Here is a 21,167-nt window from a genome sequence, read left to right as displayed (position 1 = left end):
GCATTGGCATTGAGAGAATAAAGCAAGCTGCCTTTCTGAGGTGACTCATGGTCTCTCTCTGTTCATTCTCATTGGGCTGGAGAAAAGATGTCGGTTGTGGTGGGGTGGGAGGACTTGGGTGGGCAGGCTTGGGTCAGTTAAAAGCTCTGCGTCTGCGCTTTCTCTATCACTGGGGAGCAGCCGGGTCTTCTCAAGTCCATCTTATGCTCTGAGAGGAGGCGTTGACCATCACTGGAATCGTTTCACAAGTGTGAGGTCACAGTGAGGCCCAGAGGTAGGCCCTGCCATCAGTGCTCAACCAGGCCTCTGCCATGTGGTCTAGTGGAACCCTTGAGAAGCGGGTTCTGCCTTCCTCCGCCACTTAGCAGATGCCCTGTGGTTTGCTGCACTGAATGGAACCTCGAGCATTTGGCTGCAAACCGTGGGACATCTGCTAAGTGCCAGGAAGCACGCTAAGTGCTGGGTGGGGCCCTGGGGTGTGTGTGCATGCGTCGCCCCCTGGGGTGGGCAGTACAGCAGCGAAGGAGCAGTCTCGTGACACGCAGCTGGAGCGAGTGAGGATGCGTGAAGATTCTACCGAGAAACATCAGCATAGTCCTGTTGCTGATCTCCCTAATTTGCAGTGATGGGCATGAGCAAGAAATCAGAGGCCGGCTGCTCTGCAGGGAAGGCTGCACCCTGAGGGCTGGCCCCATCTGCGAACTGTTGTCTGGGCAGCCGGAGGGAAGGCCCAGCACATCGCAAGGCAGCCCTGGAACACCAGCAAGCGGGAAGGCAGGAAAGCACTTGGTGGTGAGGAACACATGGGAGCTCAAGGGGCTGGGGCTCCTTCTGGAGCCATCGGCTGCCTCTGCCCTCCAGGGACCCTGGAGTCCAGCACGGGGCACATCTCTTCCTCTGGAGAGGACACCTGGGCCCCAAGCGGGCCCTGTGGAGAAGGACGGGGATCCAAGGACCCAGTCCCTGGTGCAGGAAACTGGCTGGAGATCAGTCGGAGACCGAGGCTAACTGTCTCTGGGTGACCCTCTCTAGTCGCTAGGGGCCGGAGCTCACTTTGTGGGCACTAGAGGCACTCCAACCTTGCCCTGGGGGAGAGGGGAGAGCTAGAGGCCCAGTGCTCTTTGGATGTGGGCCAAGACCGGCCCATCAACTGGTGTCCCTTGCCCCGCAGAAGCCAACACTGGAAGAGGTGCTACCAGGAAGGCTGGCAACCCTTAGCTGCCGCTGCCCTGGAACATGCCCTGGACTTCACGTTTGGGTCCTACTGCTGTTGAGCAGAACCAAGAGCCACTCTGCCAACAGCTGCCACTGTCCACCCTGCCTGCCCTGCAGACTGTTGGCAGGACGTGGGCACCCATCTCCCTTCACTCCTTGGCAGTGACCGGGAGCAGCGGGCAGCCCTTGAACTCCCACCATGGGTCTTTCTCCGAAACCCAGAAAGCCCACCCACTAGTAGTCCCAGCCTGGTCTGATCCTCAGGGGACTGGCCGCAAGTCTCTGGCTGGAGCCCCACCCTTGGCAGTCAGGAGCCAGCTCTTCCGAGGGCCTCCCCGGGCTCACCAGTCTTTACATCCCCACCCACGTCCAGAGGAGTGAGGGACAAGGCACAGGGAAGAGGCTGGTGTTCCCCAGTCTGGAGGAGGTCTCCAGGCAGGGCCAGGTCACTAGCCACCCTGCACGTGCCCGGCCCCTCTTGGTGCTCAGGGCAAGGCGACAGAGAAGGTGCAACGCCGGAACTGGAAGAGGATGGCAGCTGGCTCCTCAGAGGTGGGGGGGGCGCGCATGTCATCTTGCCCATGTCTGTGCCCGGAGCAGTCGTCTCTGTCTGCTGATAGGGCAGCCACCCGGAGAAGATCATACAGCTGGGAGGGACGGAAGGCAGACACGGGGTTGGGGGGGGAGCAGGCAGTGAAGGCTGAACTGGGGGCCAAGGAAGGAGAACCTGCGATGGCAGAGTGTGGAGCAAACACTAATCCTACACTGTCAGCGTGGGTACGGGCGCCGGCTGCCCGGCTCTGCCCGTGCACAGAAGACATGACAGTGTGAGTCAGGAGCCCACATCCTGAATGCCGGTCAGAGCCAGCAGCTGTTTATTGAAAGTAGCCACAGCCCCCGGGTGCAGCCTTCAGGCCTGGATGTGACTCTTGGCACTGAACGCCAGGTAGTAGATCACCAGGCCGATGGCAGCAGCCAACACCTCGGTAGATACCCAGGGCCCGTTCCAGGTGCCCTGCAAGAAAGGAGACCAAAATCAGGTCAGGGGAGAGCCGGCGGGAAGCCAGCCAGCCCTGGTCACTCTCCCTCCAGCGCGCAAAGGCACTGGCCAACTGTGGCTTAATCCCATCCTTCAGAAAGGGCGAGGCTTGCTGAGCCGGGGCGGGGTCTTCAGTGCACTCACCCGGTGGTCCACGCGGACTGTGAACAGGGGCGGGATGATGGAAATATCCTCATTATTTCTCTGAGCCTGCAAAGGGGAGGCTGGGGTGACGGGTGCTGCCAGGTAGGGCGGGGAGGGGGTTGGGCAGGCAGGAACTCTGGCCTGGGTCGTGGAAGAGGAGAACCAGGCGAGAGAGGAACACAGGACATGCCCACCAGGCCGTTTTGCTCCCAGAACTCGAGGTCCCTATTGGCCTGGAGTCGCGGTGAGGGGGGGCTGCAGGGCGGAGGCAGCTGTGAAGGGGGGCGCGCCCTCCCTCCCGGAGGCCCGGGCAGGGCTGCAGGAGACCGACCCTCACCTTCCTCAGGAGGCTGTAGGACTCCTCATCAAAGAATCTGACCTCGTAGGTGCCTGCGCGGGCGCTCTTGTGGTCTACGCTCCAGGACACCTGGGTTGGGGACGTTCGGCCCTGGCTGGAGCTGACAGTGCCGCCACCAGCCGGCCGCGCCACGGCACCTCCTCCACTGGGCCGCCCCCAGGGCTTCAGAGTCCTAGTGAGCAGGTGGCCTCCACTCAAACGGCAACCGCACTGTCCCTTACCTGATAGCGCCCCACGTCCTGGCCCCGGGTGACAGGAAACTGCTTTCCACTGACATCAGCGTAAAGAGCCATGTTCTGGGAGAGGGGACAAAGACAGTCACCTTCCCCACTCTGGCGGCCAGCAGAAGCCCCACTGTGCTGCCCACAGGGACTGTGGTGTGTCTGCAGGGGGCACGACGGGAGAACCAGGGCCATGCCATGAAGCCAACCCTAACCCTAACCCATTGATGCGGTCACTGCCTCTCTGCGCGTCTCCGCGTGTCGGGGGAGGCACATCTCCCCTGTGGCCTAGCCTCCCTAACCCACAGCAAGCTTGTTAACTGTGGACAGAGGCAGGCTGACTCAAGTGTAGTCATTATGTCTCTGAGCCCAGAAGCGGGCACTGGGGTCCAGGGTTGTCCAATGAGCCGCCCAAGGAGTGTTGCACTCAGACCAGAAAGGCCACACCATGGCAGACAACAACCAGAGAAGGGACACAGGAGTCCAGGGGCTACAGCCCTGCTGTTTCTCACTTCGGTATACGCTCTTACCAGGCACAGCAAGACGTCTGCTCATGGTTTCACACCTAGGCAGAGCAGACTGAGAAAATGCTTTAAGCGGTTTGGCCTGGCTGTACCCTGACCTCTCTCTCCTACACCCGTAAGTCGGAATCCTCACTCTCCCTCCGCCTGCGTGGGTGCGTGGCTCTGACCCCATTAACTGCCAGTGAGGAACGGTTGCCCCAGGCCCCAGGCTCGCTGCCTACTTCCTGCCCCAGCACTTCCTGGCTGAACCCCCGCTGCCTCACCTGGACCCTGTTCTTGCACGTCAGGGAGATCTCCACGATGAAAACAGTCTCAGTGGAAATGACAGCATCCGAGGTGGTGTAGTAGGAAGGGGTGATCTGGGGCTCCACGCAGGCCTCTGCTGTGGGGAGGAGGTAGACAGGTCTACGTGAAGCCTAACTTGTGTGTGCTGGGCTAGGGGCCAGAAGGGGCCACCCAGACCCACTTCCCAGACCTTGTCAGTTGACACAAAGGGCACTTTGCAACCTGTCAGGTGGGGAGGTGGGAGACGGATCCAAATGCTTAGTCAGAAATACAGCGGTAAGGGGAGGCAGGGTGGGATGGCCTTGAAGGAAGGCTGGGGAGGTGGGGTGGATAGAAAGGCTTTGTATAGGTGGAACCTAAATGTGAAGGCAAAAGAAGAGCAGGGGAGAGGGACGGAGGGAGAGACACAAAAAGAGCATGTGTGTGTGTGTTTATTGGGGGGAGGGGCAGCAGCAACGGAATGAGTTCACTGCACAACTGCTACGTGTGCCCGGACCTGCGACAGGGAAGCCATGCAATGATTTGGGGCTGTCCTGGACAGTTGACAGAAGGGACTCTCTGCAGACACCAAGCATAGCACTGCTTGCAACTCATGAGGCCTTGAGATGAAGGGGTCTCTGCCTCCAGCCACAGCTGACAGAAGGCCAAGACTGGACCCAGTGTTGCCCAAGGGAAGGAAATCGGCACATCTTGTCCCATTTAACAGGGCTGCCTGGACAGAAAGGATGCTGCCTCAGCCACCTCCACACTGCTGAAGACCTAACTCCCACAGATTATAGGAAGCGCGCTGCTGAAATCATAGGGTGCCAAGCAGATGCTACCGGTGGGAAAGTTCTTTGGCAACTGCTCTCCGAATGTGTCCTGGTACAGCCATGTGTTAGACTGAGACAGAGAAGCTTTGGGTCTGGGCAGCAGGAGGAAGCAGCCTGGGAACATCAGTGGGGGCTGGTTCTCAGGAGCCACATCTGTGTCCCACTAAGCTTGGCCATTGTCCTATGGACCCTGTGGAGCACCAAAGGATTTTACTGCCAGGTTTGTCCTTTCCAGACCTCACTGGCTACACTGTGGCTAATTCCCAAAGGGCAGGTGAAAAGGGTGTAGGCAAGAAACCCAGTTAGGCTGATGCAACACCCCAGGCACCAGGGGCTCTGATCTGAGCAAGGCAGGTAAAGTGAATGTATAGACGGGATCCCGGACCCACTCCAGGCCCCCGAAGCCTAGCGCTGGTTTTGGCAAGGACCTCCTCCTAAACACACTTCTGGACTCCAGTTTGAGCTCAACCCTGCCACCAGGTGTTGAGAATCTCTCAAGAATGTTCACTATCTGACTGTGGTTCAGCTCTCCTGAAAAGCCCCTTAAGAATACCCCAGGGCCTCAGGGAAAAGGTGAACAGTCGGGCCTGGCACCCAAGCCCTCCCCTGCTCTCAACCCCTTTCACTCCCCCACCCCCCCCACCCCCAGCTCTTCTTCTGTTCCTGTCTAACTTTCCGGAGCTCATGGTCCCTCTGTCTGGCACAACGCTGCTTCCCCTGTTCATTTACAGCTCCCTACCTGGGGAGGCTCGGTCCCACCTCAGCGGGTCAGGTGCCTGCTCTCCCACCAGCCTAGTTTCTCACTCCTATCGCCCCGAGCTGCACAGTTTTGCTCTTGTCCGACCCCCTTCCTCGCCCTCTGGGCCTGGGAGCTCCGGAGGGGGAGCAGGGACGGGTGTTACTCTCCCTGCTGGAGCTGGGAAGCTGGTGCACAGGGCAGACTCTGGGGATCTTCCTCGCGGGAGTAGACAGAGAAAAGCTTCGGCTATTTCTTCCAGCAGGCTGCCTGCTGGGTAAACGTGTGTGGTGCAGGAGCGCGTGGTGGCCTCGGCCGCCGCACCCCGAGGCCACCTGCCTCTCGGAGAAAGAAGGCCCAGAACCCTGCTTCGCCCGCACCCCTCCTCCCCCCACGCACCACCAGTCGTGGGAGAGAGGCTCGCCAGAAAGGAGCTCCGGCCAGGCCGCTACCTGAGCAGCAGGAGAGCCTGGACAGCAGGAGTAGCGCCAGGGCGCCGAAAGATGCCAGCGCCGCCATCGCCTCTTCTCTGCCGAGGGAAAAAGAGAGCGACTCCCCTGAACACGAGGGGCAGAGGAGGAAGCGCGACGCGTAAGCAGCAGTGGCAGCCAATCAGGCGCCGGCGGGCGGGCCGGGCGGGCCTGTGACGTCGCTGGCGGCACTGACGTGTCCCCTCCCCAGACCAGTGGCCCAGGTGGCCGCCCCATCAAGATGGCGGCGGCGGCGGCGGCGGCGCTCTCCGCGCCGGAAAAGGGCGTGGGAACCGGCGCGGCCGTGCGCGTGCGCACTGCCGGGTCCGTGCCCGCTTCCGGCACTTCACACCCTGCCTAACTCTCGCGAGAGCGGTGTCTGCGTTTCTGGGCGTGCGGCTGCTCTCACTTTCCGTCATGGCGCTGAAGGTGGCAGCGGTCGTCGGTGGCGCTGCAAAGGCGGTGCTCAGACCGGCCCTCCTCTGCCGTCCTTGGGAGGTGAGAAGGGGCAGTGGGCAGCAGGACAGCCGCAGCGCTCGCTGGGCCGGTCCGGAGACAGCGGGCTTGCGGAGCGTCTTGGAGCCCGATTGGCTGTGGGCCCCGCGAGGGGCGGGGAGTGGGCTACGCGGCGGAGTTGATTGGCTCCCTCCGCTGTCAGTGAAGGGCTTGGCTAAAGTTGACTCTTGTCCGACTTCACCAGGGGTCTGCATCTTGAGCGGGCGGGGGGAGCTCCGGACAGGCGGGGTGAGTGGGCAGCAGCGGGCCGAGTGTCACCTCCTTAGTGTCATTGTGGGAGCCCTTTGAGGCGGTCACGTGTCCCGGCCCGCCTCGTTCTTGCCGCCTTAGGACTCTGGTTCCCAGCCCCCATTCGTCCTCGGGTTTTTCTATGGCGGACCGCTTTGTCACTTATCCCAGTGGAGCTGGAGAACCAGTTCGCCAGTACCCCCGATACCACACCCCAGCCCCAAAGGTTTTTATAGCTCCAGATGCCTTTTCCTTGCAGCCTTCTGGAATGGGACAGTGCTTGATTTCCTGAGACTGGTGAGGTGGGAGGCCGTGGGGACCTTGCTTTCTCAGTTCTCCGTTCAGGATCTTGGTTATTCAGGTCTCATTCCTCTTTCTTTACACACTTAAGCGAGGATAATTTAGTCCCTGGGTTGATGGGAAGCCATCCGAAGCATTAGAGAGCCGGGACTTGCTCTAGGAGTCAAGAGGTATGACCTCCAGGCCTGGCTTTCCCGACTGATCCACAGTATGGCCACCCTCCTGTTCTGGGCTCCAGTTTCCCCTCTGTCTCAAAGGATCTAGCCAACCCTGACCTTCCAGAAACCTGTGACTTTGCTGACACTACTTGTAGACGCATCTGATATGCTTCTGCCCTCTGACTCCTCAGGAAGTCTACCCTGTGGCAGCTTTATGAAATTCTCATTTCTCCAAGCTTGCTGATTAGGGGCTTTCCAGAGGCCCGGCAGCTCTGGCAGCTAGGCTCCCGTGGGGTCTCGATGAAGACATTTGTCTCCTCCCTAACCTCTTCTGTGTATGCTCGTGTCCATGTTGGGGTGGGGATGGGCGCAGGGGACATTTGGTAGCTGGGCAGTGCTTTGCCCTGAGACTGGTTGTCCTGGGTATGGGAAGCTTTAGAGATGAACCCCAGATCTTTGGTCCCTGTGGGAAAACATGCAGCCACCATTGGCACTTGATCTAACAGAACACGTTGATGAAAGAAGCCTCACTAAGGTTTGGAGTATGGGAATCCTTTGGCAGGAACACATACCACTGTGGACTCCTTTCTTTCTGTGGTACTATCAAAGGATGACCGACAGTCTACCCTCCTGCTTAAGGAATAAGCAGTAGGCCTGTGCGTGTATCCCACCCTGCTTTAAACTGGGCTTTGATGGGTGGCTTCACAGGGCAGCCTAGGTGTGAGGCAGAACCCTTGTAACCCCCTGAAGGAAGAACGTGCCTGTGTCTGTCCAGAGCAAGGTAGGGAAGTAAGTCTATCTTGAGAGCTCTCTGGGTCCTTGACTAAAGCCTGAAGAAACCTCTTGCACAGGGACCGGGTGGTGGAGAGGTTTAGCTCAGGTGATGATGTGTTCCGAGGGAGGGGTTGGGGGTGGGTGCCCAGATACAGAGCTAGTGCAGGCGGTGGCTCACCACCACTGCCGAGGTACTTGCCTAGGGCCAGTGGACTCCCAGGAGGAATGACTCCTCAGAGCTGTAGGGGTCTACCCAGTATCAAATACTTGCGTAAGGAGCTGGTGGGACCAGGGGTGGTGTGTGGGTGGGTGTGCCTCGCTGGGGACCAAATGGTTTGCTTCCTCCTCCCAGCAGCCACATAAAGTGCGTATCTCGATTCCATGGGTTTTTTACATGAGGACAAGAAGCTTAGCAAGCTTGAGCTGTTTGCTACCAAAAATAGTGGATGGTGGATTTGGACCGAGGCCTCCCTGGCCCCCAAACCCACCATCCCTTCCTCCATTTTCTGATGCGCTCACTAATGCGGGAAATGTTTCTTATGTCCAAGCTCTGGACCAGAGATCCTGCCGGGTCTTGCGATGACAGTACGGAGCTGGACAGACAAGGCTTCCACTCTTAGGAGTTTGGGGTGGGAGAGGAAGCGAGGCCGTTGCTAGGGGCAGCCTAAGGAGCTTGTGGTTGGTGGTGGAGGGAGTACGTAGGGCTTTGGGAGCCCAGGGGGACCCACAGTTCAGCCTTTAAGGCATCACAGAAGGCTTCCTGGAAGAAGGCCAGTGGAAGCCTCCTTCCACAAGTTGTACCAAGGACCTACAAATAAGATGACTCCAGATGGGACACCTGGGTGGCTCAGTTGGTTGGACGACTGCCTTCGGCTCAGGTCATGATCCCAGAGTCCTGGGATCGAGTCCCGCATCAGGCTCACAGCTCCATGGGGAGTCTGCTTCTCCCTCTGACCTTCTCCTTGCTCATGCTCTCTCTCACTGTCTCTCTCTCAAATAAATAAATAAAATCTTTAAAAAAAAAAAAAAGATGACTCCAGATACTGACAAGTGCCGGAAAGAAAAATAGGAAAGCCACAAGTGGGTGGGCCTGTTGCCATGGATCCAGGGGCCACAAGGATGAGCTGAAACCTGGAGCCTTTTGTCCTAGTGGTCAGCCCTCCCCACCCTCCGCCCCCTGGCTTGGGCAGGTGACCGGCACACCAGTGCTGCCTGAGCTTGTGCGGGCGGGTACCTCGTGAGTACCAGCCACGGAGACCACCAATGGGTGGTCAGTCTCTGTCTAGACTTCTAGCAGAAAGGTGTGGCTCTTCGCCAAACGGTCACGGTGACGGTGCTCTTGGCTGGAGCACTCTGCTACCGTCCCGGTAGGCAAGTGGCAGGGCATCTCCAAGGGACAAAAAGGACCTTGGCTCTATCCCTTCCTCTTTGGGTTGAGGGACACCTGGGTGTGTTTCCAGGTGGGGTGTAGCAGGGAGGAAAGTGTGAAGACCTGCAGCCCCACTACAGTGGCGCCTCGGACACAGGCTTTTACCTCCCGGATAGCGTGGGGGCTCTGGATGGATCACTTCTCAACGCTGGTCTCCTTTGGCTCGAACAGCTTTTACTCTGAAGCTGTCAGACGTGGCTTTGGTGTGGCCAAATGTGGCTGTTTCTGAGTCGGGGTTGGGGACACTCATCTCCCGTGCCGGCCACAAGGCACTTTTGCAATACCTCATGAAAACCTTCCAAGAGATCGGTGCCTGTTTCTCTTTTTAAAATGGTTGGATTTTCCGTGCCACGTTTGCTTTGGGCTTGTGATTCCAGAGGGCCGTTCCCCGCCATGCCAGCAGTGACTGCCTCTGGGTGGGCAGGGACCTGGGGGCTATCGTTTTCTTCTGATCTCCGTGTTAGGATTGTATGCTGCTTTTGCAATAAGGAAAAAAGATTTAGAAAACAATAAAATGATTGTTTTGACGGCCCTGTGGTTTGTTATGATGAGTTGCCTGTTGTGCCACGTTCACTGTGTCAAAACTTTTACATAATCGCAAGTTAGTTATAAAAGTTACATTTCAGAGTAGGAATAATTGGCTGAAAAAGAATCAGACAACAGGGGCACCTGGGTGGCTTAGTGGGTTAAGCCCCTGCCTTCAGCTCGGGTCATGATCTTGGAGTCCTGGGATCGAGCCCCGCATCAGGCTCTCTGCTCAGCAGGGAGCCTGCTCCCCCCCCCCCTCAATGCCTGCCTCTCTGCCTACTTGTGATCCGTGTCTGTCAAATAAATAAGTAAAGTCTTTTTAAAAAAGGAAGAATCAAACAACGAAGAGGGGGGAGGGAGACGAACGTTTCTTCAGCCGCTGACTGTGGCGCTTGGGGCCGCTCCGCATGGTGCTCTGACTGGCTGGTGCTCAGGGAGTGGAGGCACGCACTGTGTGCTCCTCCCCACGTGGTGGCATACGGTGGCTGTGAGGGGATGACACGTGGGACCGGTCCGGGTATGGTGGGGATGGTCCCTCTCCCCTGCCAGGACTTCAGCTGGCTTTTGCCGGATTGGCTGGACAGCAGCCGTTGGCATCTGGGTTCTCTTTGCCAGGTTCTTGGTGCCCATGAGGCCCCCCGGAGGAGCATCTCAGTAAGTACCTGCCCGAGCATCGTGTGCTCATGTCTGTGAGTGCTTGCACGTGTGTCAGCTCTGTCGGCACGTGTATGCCCCTGTCTGCACGTGTAGCCTGTAGGTGCGTGTGTATGTATGTATGAGCATGTGTGTGTGCAGAGGCGCGTATGTTTGTGCATATGTGGATGCGTGTGCGCTGTGCCTTTGTTCCCTGGCCCCTCGGGTCCTGCCCTTTGCGGCACGGTCTCCAGAGATGGCCCTCCCCTGCTCCTTACCCGAGCTGTACTGCACGCTGTCCCCAGGGATAAGGCCCCATTCCCTGGGCACAACCTTGTTCCTCCAACCTTGGCTGATGGGTGTCTTCTTCCTTCCTGTTCCCCTCTAGCAACAAACAATTGTGAGTATTCTTCTCATCCACCTATTAGGTTTTGGGGCTTTTAGTTGCTTTGGGATTGACCCAAGTCCAGGCAGGGGTGGGGACGGCTGCTGGGCTCCTGAATCAGGAGCCCCCAGGAGCAGCCCTGTCTGGGGTGGGGTGGGATGGGGTGATACGGTAAGGTACCCCGAGCTGGCCTCTTGTGATTGGCCAGCCTACCGAGCCCATTTGCACTCTCCCCTCCTTCCAGCCCCCGTCGGCTAAGTATGGTGGGCGGCACACAGTCACCATGATCCCGGGGGACGGCATCGGGCCGGAGCTCATGTTGCACGTCAAGTCTGTGTTCAGGTACACAGCCCCTCGGCCCACCTCCTGTACCCCTAGGGGAGGTTCCCCAGGCCCACCCTGGGGGGGCGGCTTGAGAACTGTGCCAAGAGGGGCAGGAAGCCCAGAAGCCTGCTGGCTGGGGCTTTGCCTGAGTACCCAGTGCGCCAGCGGCAGGAGGGTTGTAAGCCCAGGCTTTGCATCCCAGTGCCTGGGATCCTGCCAGACTGGCCTGGATGTGGGGAAGGTGCTGCCAGTCCCGCTAACTGTTGGAGAGTTTAAGCACCGCCCCATTAGTTGGCGCAGGTGGTCCCAGTCTCCTGTCAGTCAGGGTGGGCAGCAGCAGTGGGGGGGCCTCTGCACCCAGTGGTTCAGCCGGGCTTCCTAGAGGCCCCTAGAGGCCCCTAGAGGCACCCCTTCCATGGGGGATGCCTGGGGCCAGCCACTTTGACCCAGTTCTGCTGCAGGCATGCGTGTGTGCCAGTGGACTTTGAAGAGGTGCACGTGAGCTCCAATGCTGATGAGGAGGATGTCCGCAATGCCATCATGGCCATCCGGCGGAACCGTGTGGCCCTGAAGGGTGCGTTCGGGGGCCCAGAATGGGACACCGTACACGATTCCTTTCCCTTCCAACTGGCACTTGTCCCTGGGGCCACCCAACTCTGACTTCAGGCCTTTTCTGGGTAGGAAGGACCCTTGTGCTTAGAGAGTGAACAGAAGCTTCTGGGGTCCTGTGTGTGCTGCGATTCTGAGATCTTGGTGGCAGTAGGCTGTGTGGGAGCTTGTTCAGTAAAGGGCTTCCTCCCACCCCCTTCTCTCCTGGGGCAGCCCTCTCTGCTGGGGTCAGCTTTGACCCTCAGAACCTTTTTCATGAGCCAGACGTCACGGAGGAGTCACAGTTTTAGCCCTCCGCCTGCTGCCTTGGCTCCAGCCAGCACAGCTGTGGGTGTCACGGAAGGAATTCTAGACCTTCCCGAGTTTGCCTTGGTTTTGTACACGTTCTTTAACTCTTTGTATTACCCACTGTCTGTGAGCAGAGCTGACCCCGGCTAGAGCCCCAGGCCCTGGCAGGCAAGAGGAGGAGCAGACGTGGCAGCTGCAAGGTGCCTGAGGCACTGGGCGAAGGCGGTGTGGGCAGGGTGTGACTCGGAGGGGTGATGGCCCCGGTGGGCCCGGAGATAGGCCTGGTCTACTTGGCACCCTTGGATGGACTGCCTTTTCCCGGTGACTGCTGGCCCCTGCTGTTCCTGTTCTTTTTGCCCTGGGTCCAGCCCAGGCCAAGCTATAGTCTTTTCCAGGCGGCCCACACCTGCCCCCGAGCCAGGGCTCATGTGGCACCTCGACGCGAGGCCCAACAGTGACACTGGCCAAGGTCACATTGCTGGCGCCAGCCTGGCTGGCCTGCCCCTTAGCAAGCAGGAGTCGTCACTTTCTATCCAGACAGCCCCTGATCTTGCCGTTTCCTGCCCAGGGGCTGGCGAGCTCTCCTGGCCAGCTGCCAGCCCTTGTTCATTCATTTGTCCGTTCAGTCAGTCCGTCCATCAGTCAGTATCTGTCAGGCGCCTGCTGCGCGCCAGGTGCTGTTGCAGGTCCTCGGGAGCCGTCAGGGAACCAAACGCACGTGCGCCCCCGCCACCCCACCCGCCCTCACGGGGCTTAAAGTGGAAGCTACGCTCAGCCACTCAGGCACTCTGTGAGGCCTTTCTGCTGCCGGAAGCCGTCTTCTCCCCGGGTCGGAGCCGCCTTCGGCACGCGTTTTCCTTGCTCAAGAAGGGGAACATGGTGGCACAGCTGAGCCTGGGGTCCCCTCTCCAGCCTGTCTTCTTTCTGTCTTGCAGGCAACATCGAAACCAATCACAACCTGCCTCCGTCTCACAAATCCCGAAACAACATCCTTCGGTGAGCAGCCGGGGCACGGCGTCGGGGCTCCGTGCAGGTGGGGTGTGCCGGCAGCGGCGGCGGCATTGGCCAGCTCCTCTTCTCTCTGTGTCCCCAGCACCAGCCTGGACCTCTATGCCAATGTCATCCACTGTAAGAGCCTGCCAGGAGTGGTGACCCGTCACAGGGACATAGATATCCTCATTGTCCGGGAAAACACAGAGGGCGAGTACAGCAGCCTAGAACATGAGGTGGGTGAGATCCAGACTGTCCTCTTGTCCCCTTGGGTCATGGGGCCATGATGAGCCTGGCCAGGGTCTACAGTAAAGAAGACCAGACCCAAAGAAAAACCTGTGCCTGAGGGTCTCTTCTCCCTGTCCCTGTCCCAGAGTGTGGCTGGAGTGGTGGAGAGCCTCAAGATCATCACCAAGGCGAAGTCCCTGCGCATCGCGGAATACGCCTTCAAACTGGCCCAGGAAAGTGGGCGCAAGAAAGTGACAGCCGTGCACAAGGCCAACATCATGTATGCCCCAGCCCTGCTGTGCTCCCGCCCGTGAAACGGCCGAACCGAACACCCTCCTTGGGCCTGCTCTTAGGGACTTGGGGCCCACAACCCCGGCCGCCCACCGAGGGGCCGTGCTCAGGGCTGCGCCCCCTTGCCTGTTTCCCAGATGCGGGTTTACCACAGTGCACGCTTTGGGGGCGGGGGAGGGGGACTGCGGCTGTCTTATAGACGGGGGCCGGCTAGAGGCTACGACCCGGCTTCCGTGGCCATCTGCCCTGTTCCTCCAGCTGACTATGACAATGGCCAAACTGGTGTCTTGTGCTCCCCCTAGGAAACTGGGCGACGGGCTCTTCCTCCAGTGCTGCAAGGAGGTGGCAGCCCGCTATCCGCAGATCACCTTTGAAAATATGATCGTGGACAACACCACCATGCAGGTAGCCAGCCTGCTGGGCTCCCCGGCCACCTGCCTCAGGCGCTGTGGGCTTCCGGTGCTCAGGCTCCTTTCTGTGTCCTTGTCCCGTAGCTGGTGTCCCGACCCCAGCAGTTCGATGTCATGGTGATGCCCAATCTCTACGGGAACATTGTCAACAATGTCTGCGCAGGACTGGTCGGGGGCCCTGGCCTTGTGGCCGGGGCCAACTATGGCCACGTGTATGCTGTGTTTGAGACGGTGAGTGGCCCCGGTGGGCTAGGGCTCCCGGCCCCTCCGTGCTGTGTAGTGCGCATGCCATCAGGTCCCTGAAGGTGGAGGACTTCCGTGGTTTAGGTCAGAGTTGTGCAGCCGTCACCGCTGTCTCACTCCCGAGTGTTGTCATCCCCCCCAAAAGAAAACCCTATACTTGCTCGTCCCTCCATGCTCAGCACGGACTTTGCTTCCCCCTCCTTCTGTCCCCCCCTTAGCACAATGGGGGGCTCCATCCCAGGACCCTGGGATCATGAGCGGGGCTGGAGGCTGAGGCTTCACCACCTGAGCCCCCCAGGCGCCCCGTGTGGGCTTTTATGATGAGCTGCTTTAGCTTGGCGGAGTTGGGTTTCGTTTTTGTCTCTGTTTCTTATTTCTTTGTTTTTTTACCCCAGTGTGGTATCTTTAAGGTTCACCCACACTGTAGCACAACTCAGAGTTTCGTTCCTTTCATGTCTGAATAGTATTTCATCGTATGGAGAGACCACATTTTGTTACCTATTGGTTAGTGTCTGTTTTTAGTTCTTTTCTTTAAAAAGTGAGGCAAATTTACATAACAATGATACCACTTAAAATGAGCGGTTTAGGGGTATTAGGCGCACACACAGTGCTGTGGAACCATTGCTTTTGTTTAGTTCCAGAGCATTTCTGGTGCCCCAAGAGGGGACCCCGGCCACATGAGCAAGCACTCCCGGCCCCAGCCCCAGCCGCTGGCCCCCACTGCTCCACTCTCCGTCTCTCTGAGTTATATCAATGGCCTCACATACCCTCCATTTGGACCTTCCCCTGCCTTTGTCTTGCCCCTTCTAGGCCACAAGGAACACAGGCAAGAGCATTGCCAACAAGAACATCGCCAACCCCACAGCCACGCTGCTGGCGAGTTGCATGATGCTCGACCACCTCAAGTAAGCAGCTTCTGGATGCCCGGCCACCGGCGCCCGGCCAGGCCCTCGGAAGCAGGGCCTGAGAGCTGCTCTCCCTCTCTAGGCTCCATTCCTATGCCACATCCATCCGTAAGGCCGTGTTGGCGTCCATGGACAACGAAAACGTGAGGCTCCTCTTCTCCCCTCCCCTGCCTTCCGCCCGAGCCCTGGCCCCGGTGGGGGTTGGGCCGCTGTGCCCCCGGAGGGGCTGGAGGCGGGGGCCTGGCACTTCCTGCTGCCCCCAAGAGGAGGGTGGGACCAGGGCAGGTCGGGCTTTCTGGGCCGGAGCTGGTACCGCTGCCGCCCTCCCGCTGGCAGTTTAGCCCCCGCAAGCTATGGGAGACCATGGGCGGCCCTGGGCTGCCTGCAGGGTAGGGCTCGTGTCGGCAGGCCCCTGGCATGTGCGCCAGCTTGCATGTGCCCCGCAGATGCACACCCCAGACATTGGGGGGCAGGGCACCACATCGGAGGCCATCCAGGACATCATCCGCCACATCCGCATCATCAATGGCCGCACCGTGGACGCCTAGGCCGTCCCCCGGGACCGCCTCTGCGCATCCCCCTTCCCGCTCCCAGCCCATTCGCTGGTTTGGTGGGCAGCCCCGGAATAAATCCGCTTCCGTCCCCATTCTCGGCCGTGGCTGGTGTGCTCCTGTCACTCCGGGATGCCGACGTTTGAGTTCACACTTTATTAAGAAAAGAAATGCGCACGCTTCCCACTGGGGGTCCTTGGAGAGGGTTAGGGGCAGAATGAGTTCTGAACCATGGGCCTGGCTCCAGCATCTCTCTGCCCTGCCGTGGGGCCGGGAGGAAGCTGACGCCCAGTAGAGGGGAGGAGGGCAGTTGGGGGGGGCAGGAGGTGTCCCGCTTTCCCTGAAGGCACTGGGAGGGGCTTGAGGGTGATCCCGGCCTGTCTCAAGCCGCACATGGTGCCCGTGGGGTCTAGGGGTTGAGCCAAGGGTGCTGGAGGCAGTCGGCGGCACTGGCCCGCTTCTCGGGGATGTACTCCATCATGGGCAGCAGGAAGGCGCTGAACTGTGTGGCCTGCTCCAGGGGCCACTCGTACTTCTCCATGAGCACCTCGTATAGGCCCCAGTGCTTAAGGTTTTGGATGTGCCGCAGCTGTCCTGGGGGTGGGTCCACGGGCCGCAGGTTAGGCTCTGCCAGGAAGGCCTCCGGCCCTGGGATGTAGTCCTCCCTCCGCTCAGGGGCCTGTGCTCCCTGACCTGTCCCCTATAGCCAGGTGGACTGAGCCTGCTCGGCCCTACCTCTCCGGTTGAAGAACTCCCGGGAGTAGCGGCCCGAGAGGGCGAAGGCTGGGGGGATGTCTCCCAGAAGCTCCACAATGTGGGCGATGTGGTCTGTGGACAGAGAGGTGGCTGGGAGGCAGCTGGGCAGCCGGGAGGCCCCGAGGATGAGCCCAGGGCTGGCCTCTGCCTACCCTCGTCACGACTGTAGTCCTCTCCAGAGTGAGGCTCAAATAGGTAGTCGCCGGTGGCAAGCTCGAAGGCCTGGAAGGGGGAGAAGGTGAGGCTGCCGGCCGGCGGGCCGGCCCAAGGCTGGAGCAGCTGGGGCGTACCATGCATGCTGTGCTCCAGATGTCGGCCGGGGGCCCGTACTCCGCTCCGATCAGCACTTCCACCGCCCGGTACTGGCGAGTCTGGATGTCCTCAGTGAAGTGCTTGTGCTGGAGGCAAGGGCAGCCCTGGGGAGGAGCTGGGGCCACAGCTGGCCTGTCCCCTGCCGGCCCCCACCACCTCCTACCGCCTCTGGGCCATGTACCCAGGGAGCTCAGTGAGGTTTGATCTGAGCCTCAGGGTCCCCAGAGGTCCCGAGAGGGACCGGCCTCTTCCCAGTGGTCCCGCCCCTTGCCATGGGTCCAGTTCTGCCGACTGGATGGGACCGATGCTGGTCTGGGCTCAGTCCTGGGTCTGCGTCACGAGGCAGACCCTGGGTTCAGCTGAGTGGCACTGCAGGCCGCAACAGGCTCCTTGGGGGCTGGCCCGCGCCCCTGCCCTCACAGCAGGGTGCCCAGCTCTGTTCTCTAGGCCAGCTCATACCACCCAGCAGGCGTTGCCTAGGTCTGCGATCTTGATCTTGATCTTGTCTGCATTTTGGGGCTCTAGGGGATTCACCAGGAGGTTCGAGGCACCAAACGGTGCTGGAGAAGGAAGAGAAGTGGGGAGAGACTGAGCCGGCCGGGCACCACTACCCTGCCTGCCGGCTGCCTGCCCCCCCCCCCACGGAGCCGGGCTGCAGGCCCTACCCAACTTACTGCTGGGGGACAGGAGGCCCCCGGTCTCCCGCTGGTTGGAGGAGCCTGAGAGGATGGAGCATGAGGCAGGCGAGAAAAGCGAGCCCGAGAAGCCTGAGGTCTGGGAGCCTGGGCTGAGGCTGCGCTCTCCCCCTGCGGCAGGGGAGGAGGAGGCAGGGGACGGGCTGGCCCTGGCCCCTCCGGGGTGGCAGCCAGAAGAGGAGGTGGAGCCGCTGCCCCCCTCTAGCCTCGAGCCTGCATCTGCAGAGAGGGGCAGAGGCACTGTGTGAGCTGACGGTCCCCGTGGCCTGCCTGCCCCGGGTGGGGGGACTGCGATTCCTGCTTCCCCCCAACCCCGCCGGCTCACCCTCCGACTGGGCTGCCGCTTCCAAGGCCTCCAGCCTCTGCAGGTCCCGCAGCCGCTCCTCCAGCAACCGCTTCTGCTGCCTCCGTTTGCGCCGCATCTTCTTCCTCTTGTTTTTCGACAGCTTACCGGTCTGCCAGTAGAGCCAGGGTCACCCCGGCCCCCGCTCCCCGCGGGTCCCTTGAGCAGCCCAAGCCTCTGCCTGTGGCCTGCCTGCCTAACAGGGGCCCAGGCTTCCAGGTCCCAGAGCTACTTTGTTTGTTTTTAAAGATTTGGTTTATTTATTTATTTGACAGAGACAGCAGGAACATGAGCAGGGAGGGGGAGAGGGAGAAGCACGCTTCCCCCGAGCAGGCAGCCCGATGTGGGGCTCCATCCCAGGACCCGGGGGTCATGATCCGAGCGGAAGATGGATGCCCAACGACTGAGCCCCCCAGGTCCCCCCGCCCAGGACTACTTGGGATGACCACACGTGGTGCCACCCAACTCCAGCCCACCCCTTGGCACTAGCCCTTCGTCTGCCTCCTGTCTCCCTGCCCCCACTCTGCTCCCCAGAGCTCAAGTTTGGGGAGGAGCCAAGGGACCTCCCTCTGGCTGGGCGCTGGCCTCTCCTGGGGGCAGCCTGGGCCCTTTCTGGCTGACACCGTGTCTTTGTACCGAGGCAGTGACAAGCCCAGCAGCCCCCAGCGGCAGTTCAGGGCCTGTGACCCACCCCTCGCATCACCTGCATCCCTGAGGGGACAGGGAGGTAGGGAGGCGGCAGGACCAGAGAGGCCGAGGAGGGAGCTCTGAGGAGATGGGGAGATGAGGCCCAGGGAAAGAGGGGCACCCCAACTTACCAAGACCTCCTGGGGGGCAGTGCTGACTGGGGGGGCAGGTGGGGTGTTGGGGGAGAGAAAGGAACAGAGATTCAGGCAGGGGCGGAGGCCCACAGCCCACCCCTCGCCCATGCTGGGCTGCTGCTACCTGTGGAGCGGGATGGGGGCGGGGCCCCCGCCTGCTGCCACTCCGTGGCCTCCGTGGCCAGGCGCCTGATGTAGGCGTCACCCACGCACAGCAGGATGTTCTCGGGCTTGATGTCCGTGTGGATGATCTTGCACTTGGTGTGCAGGTAGTCCAGGCCGTGCAGCACCTGGGGAGAGCCCCTCCCGCACCTCAGCGGCCGGGCGGGTGGCGTCACACCCCGCCTCTGTGGAGCCCTTGGCGCTCACCTGCCTCACGATGCTCTTCACACATGGCACGGGCAGGCCCTGGTAGTTGGACTTGATGATCCACTTGAGGAGCTGGTGGCCCAGGACCTCCAGCACCATGCACACATCTGAGGCCAGGAGTGAAGGGTGGCTGGTAGGTCCACAGTTGCGGTGTGGGCCCCACCCACCCGAGGCTCTGGTGTCAGCACAGTGTCCCTGTCCCTCTCAGGTGTGCCCGTTGGGATGCTGCCTCCTGTGCTCATCTCTGAGAGAGGACACCACAGCGGCGGCGGCCCCACGGGTAACCAGTGTCAGCCTGGTCATCCAGCCCCCGCTCCCCCCAGCCACATAAACACAGGGCCCCAAAGCGGCGGGCTTTTGTAGACTAGTGTCCCTGGGAGGCGCAAGCCCCCCTCGTGCAGGTCGTGGGGACGGAGGCCCTAGTGGCAGGGACAGCAGGAGCCGGCGCTCTTGCTGCTGCACCACCCGTCCATCGTACGAAGGATACGGACTCCGTTCACCCCTGAGATCCGGAAGTCATCGATGAGCTGGACAATGGTCTCTCTCTTGGGGTCACTGGGGTCACTGTCTCGGACCTGGAGCAAAGGGTCCCTGAATGGCTCCAAGCTGCTCCTTCGGCACCCCCGGGGCGCTCCCGCCCGCCTCTCTCCCTCCCTGGCCTGCTTCGGGTCCTCCCGGCCGGCGCCAGCTGGAGCCTGCCCGGCGGGAGCTCCGCCCTGCCCGGAGGGCGGCGCCTCACACATTTCAGGAGCTTGATCTCATCCACCGCCGTCTCGGTGTAGTGCCCCGCGCTCTTCACCACTTTCAGGGCCACGAAGCGCTTGCGCCTGCGACACCAAGCCCTGTGTCGGCTGCCGCCCCGGCGGGATCCGTGGGGCATCATGGTGGCCCCAACCAAGCCCAGAGGCAGGCTCCCAGCGGGCCCTGGGCCCTGAGCGGGGGGCGGGGGGGGCACTTACTGGATATCCCAGCAGAGCCAGACTGTGGAGAAGTGGCCCCAGCCCAGCTTGCGCACCACGTGGTACCGCCCATTGAACAGGTCCCCGATCTTCACGGGGTAGTAGCCGCCTGGGGAAGGGAGTCCGGACGGCAGGGTGGGCGGTGGCGCCTGCCTGGTTGAGGGGGGTGGCCCGGAAGAGCCCAGCCCCGCCGGCTCCCTGGCCCACGTGGGCCGGCCTCAGCACCCTCCTCCTCCCGGGCTGCCCTGTGTCCGGCGGCCTGCCGCCCAAGGCCAGGCCTCACCCTTGCAGTAGTCCTTGGGGTCCTCCTGCTCCTCGTCATCGGAGCCCAGCAGCCCCTGCAACATCCGCGGCGCCGGCGCGGCGGGGGCGAGTTCGGAGCCCGAGGACTCAGGCCCGCAGGAGGCCTGTGAGCTGCGGGTGGGGTGAGCGGTCGGCAAGCAGCCAAGGCGCCGATCCCCCCCCTACCACCCTCCGCCCCGGGCGCCCGGGCCGAGCCCTACCTGCTGCTGCTGCCGCTGTCCCCGCCGCCGCCGCCGCCGCCGCCGCCACCAGCGCTGGCGCTCATCCCGGCTGCGCAGTCCCGCAGCTCCCGCGCCCCAGGCGGCTGCTCCTGTGGGGCCCGGCTGCGGCCGCGCATTTATAGCCTCGGCCGCTGATCTCACCCGCCTTTATAAATAGCCTCCCAGCTGCTCGGCTGTGGGCAAGGTATGCGGCGGGGAGGAGGCGGTGCGGCCACCATGGCCGGGGAGAACCTGGCCCCCAGGACCAGCCGCCTCCCAGCCGCTCCCCAGCCGCCCCCGCCCAGGGGCTGGCCTAGGGGGCCATGGTGGGGACGAGTACAACCCAGCCTCCAGGCTCAGGCCCCGCACCAAGGGGGACCCCCTACGGTCCCTAGGGGGACACCCACTCGAGGATGTAGCAACCCAGTCCCTAGGCTAAGCCCCTGTGGCCCAGGGGTGGCAGAGGGGGCCCACTGAGTGGGGACGTCTCAGCAACGTGCTTCCCAGGCCGAGTCCCCACACTCCAGAGCTGGAGTCGGCTGAGGGGGGCAGTGGAAAACCTGGTCCTCAGGGGGAGCCCTCCCTGGCCCGCCCTGCATATGCCCTACAGCACCAGTGACACTTTTGGAACAATATCTGGCTTCTTGCTTGGCCCTTGTGGTAGCCTTTCCAGAGGTGACTCTTCCCATTCCCATGGGTACCTCATTCCCTGCCTCCTCTCAGTGGGGTTCCCACTTCTCCCACGGCTCATTGACCCGTTAGACAGGCAGGAGCCCTCTTCTCCCTCAACATGCTGTCACTGGGGATTCTGGATG

The 21,167-nt window shown here is 61.2% G+C and overlaps 3 protein-coding genes across 7 annotated transcripts; 1 reads left to right on the top strand and 2 right to left on the bottom strand.

Moving 5' to 3' along the window:
- Window positions 1-2,047: 2,047 nt before the first annotated feature.
- Window positions 2,048-6,026, bottom strand: LOC111139117 (signal sequence receptor subunit 4). 3 transcript variants are annotated; one of them, XM_022491269.1, is made up of 6 exons: window positions 5,787-6,026; window positions 3,765-3,883; window positions 2,978-3,052; window positions 2,736-2,825; window positions 2,399-2,464; window positions 2,048-2,230 (listed from the first exon to the last, which is right to left on the bottom strand). In XM_022491269.1, the coding sequence occupies exons 1-6, from the start codon at window positions 5,851-5,853 to the stop codon at window positions 2,126-2,128; spliced, it is 522 nt and encodes a 173-aa protein (XP_022346977.1). In that variant the 5' UTR covers window positions 5,854-6,026; the 3' UTR covers window positions 2,048-2,125. The 3 variants fall into 3 exon arrangements, with proteins under 3 accessions (XP_022346977.1, XP_022346979.1, XP_022346980.1); XM_022491271.1 differs by having other exon boundaries at window positions 3,765-3,880; window positions 5,787-5,899; XM_022491272.1 differs by lacking the exon at window positions 2,736-2,825.
- A 130-nt stretch (window positions 6,027-6,156) lies between these two features.
- On the top strand, window positions 6,157-15,689 carry LOC111139143 (isocitrate dehydrogenase 3 (NAD(+)) gamma). The gene is made up of 13 exons (XM_022491297.1): window positions 6,157-6,302; window positions 10,353-10,391; window positions 10,759-10,770; window positions 11,000-11,097; window positions 11,541-11,653; window positions 12,912-12,972; window positions 13,070-13,202; window positions 13,341-13,474; window positions 13,788-13,890; window positions 13,980-14,126; window positions 14,949-15,043; window positions 15,126-15,186; window positions 15,490-15,689. Exons 1-13 carry the CDS (start codon window positions 6,222-6,224, stop codon window positions 15,589-15,591), a joined length of 1,179 nt encoding a protein of 392 aa, XP_022347005.1. The 5' UTR covers window positions 6,157-6,221; the 3' UTR covers window positions 15,592-15,689.
- Window positions 15,690-15,727: 38 nt separating this feature from the next.
- LOC111139120 (SRSF protein kinase 3) lies at window positions 15,728-20,417 on the bottom strand. 3 transcript variants are annotated; one of them, XM_022491278.1, is made up of 16 exons: window positions 20,353-20,417; window positions 20,133-20,263; window positions 19,850-19,958; window positions 19,630-19,717; window positions 19,378-19,465; window positions 18,891-18,997; window positions 18,646-18,811; window positions 18,519-18,544; window positions 17,683-17,812; window positions 17,529-17,576; window positions 17,337-17,429; window positions 17,122-17,222; window positions 16,641-16,748; window positions 16,503-16,572; window positions 16,330-16,422; window positions 15,728-16,188 (listed from the first exon to the last, which is right to left on the bottom strand). In XM_022491278.1, the coding sequence occupies exons 1-16, from the start codon at window positions 20,415-20,417 to the stop codon at window positions 16,004-16,006; spliced, it is 1,608 nt and encodes a 535-aa protein (XP_022346986.1). In that variant the 3' UTR covers window positions 15,728-16,003. The 3 variants fall into 3 exon arrangements, with proteins under 3 accessions (XP_022346986.1, XP_022346985.1, XP_022346984.1); XM_022491277.1 differs by having other exon boundaries at window positions 17,337-17,576; XM_022491276.1 differs by having other exon boundaries at window positions 16,010-16,188; window positions 16,330-16,572; window positions 17,337-17,576.
- Window positions 20,418-21,167: the final 750 nt, after the last annotated feature.

Source organism: Enhydra lutris, unplaced genomic scaffold (assembly GCF_002288905.1).
Source record: "Enhydra lutris kenyoni isolate GAN:26980312 unplaced genomic scaffold, ASM228890v2 scaffoldscaffold96, whole genome shotgun sequence".
In the NCBI taxonomy this organism is placed as follows: Eukaryota; Metazoa; Chordata; class Mammalia; order Carnivora; family Mustelidae; genus Enhydra; species Enhydra lutris.
The sequence above is the reverse complement of the archived record's forward strand: the minus strand, read 5'-3'. Positions and strand labels throughout refer to the sequence as shown.

Bases quoted from the DNA above. Each gene is read 5' to 3' on its own strand.
- LOC111139117 (XM_022491269.1), bottom strand. From the start codon at position 5,853: ATGGCGGCGCTGGCATCTTTCGGCGCCCTGGCGCTACTCCTGCTGTCC. The intron at 3,053-3,764 runs GTGAGGCAGCGG...CCCCTCTCCCAG, and splicing joins CGTGCAAGAACAGGGTCCAG to AACATGGCTCTTTACGCTGA. The intron at 2,231-2,398 runs GTGAGTGCACTG...CCTTTCTTGCAG, and splicing joins CAGTCCGCGTGGACCACCGG to GGCACCTGGAACGGGCCCTG.
- LOC111139120 (XM_022491276.1), bottom strand. From the start codon at position 20,417: ATGAGCGCCAGCGCTGGTGGCGGCGGCGGCGGCGGCGGCGGCGGGGAC. The intron at 20,264-20,352 runs GTAGGGCTCGGC...CCCCACCCGCAG, and splicing joins GACAGCGGCAGCAGCAGCAG to CTCACAGGCCTCCTGCGGGC. The intron at 19,466-19,629 runs GTGAGGCGCCGC...CCTTTGCTCCAG, and splicing joins AGATCAAGCTCCTGAAATGT to GTCCGAGACAGTGACCCCAG.
- LOC111139143 (XM_022491297.1), top strand. From the start codon at position 6,222: ATGGCGCTGAAGGTGGCAGCGGTCGTCGGTGGCGCTGCAAAGGCGGTG. The intron at 13,475-13,787 runs GTATGCCCCAGC...TGCTCCCCCTAG, and splicing joins GTGCACAAGGCCAACATCAT to GAAACTGGGCGACGGGCTCT. The intron at 15,187-15,489 runs GTGAGGCTCCTC...TGTGCCCCGCAG, and splicing joins CGTCCATGGACAACGAAAAC to ATGCACACCCCAGACATTGG.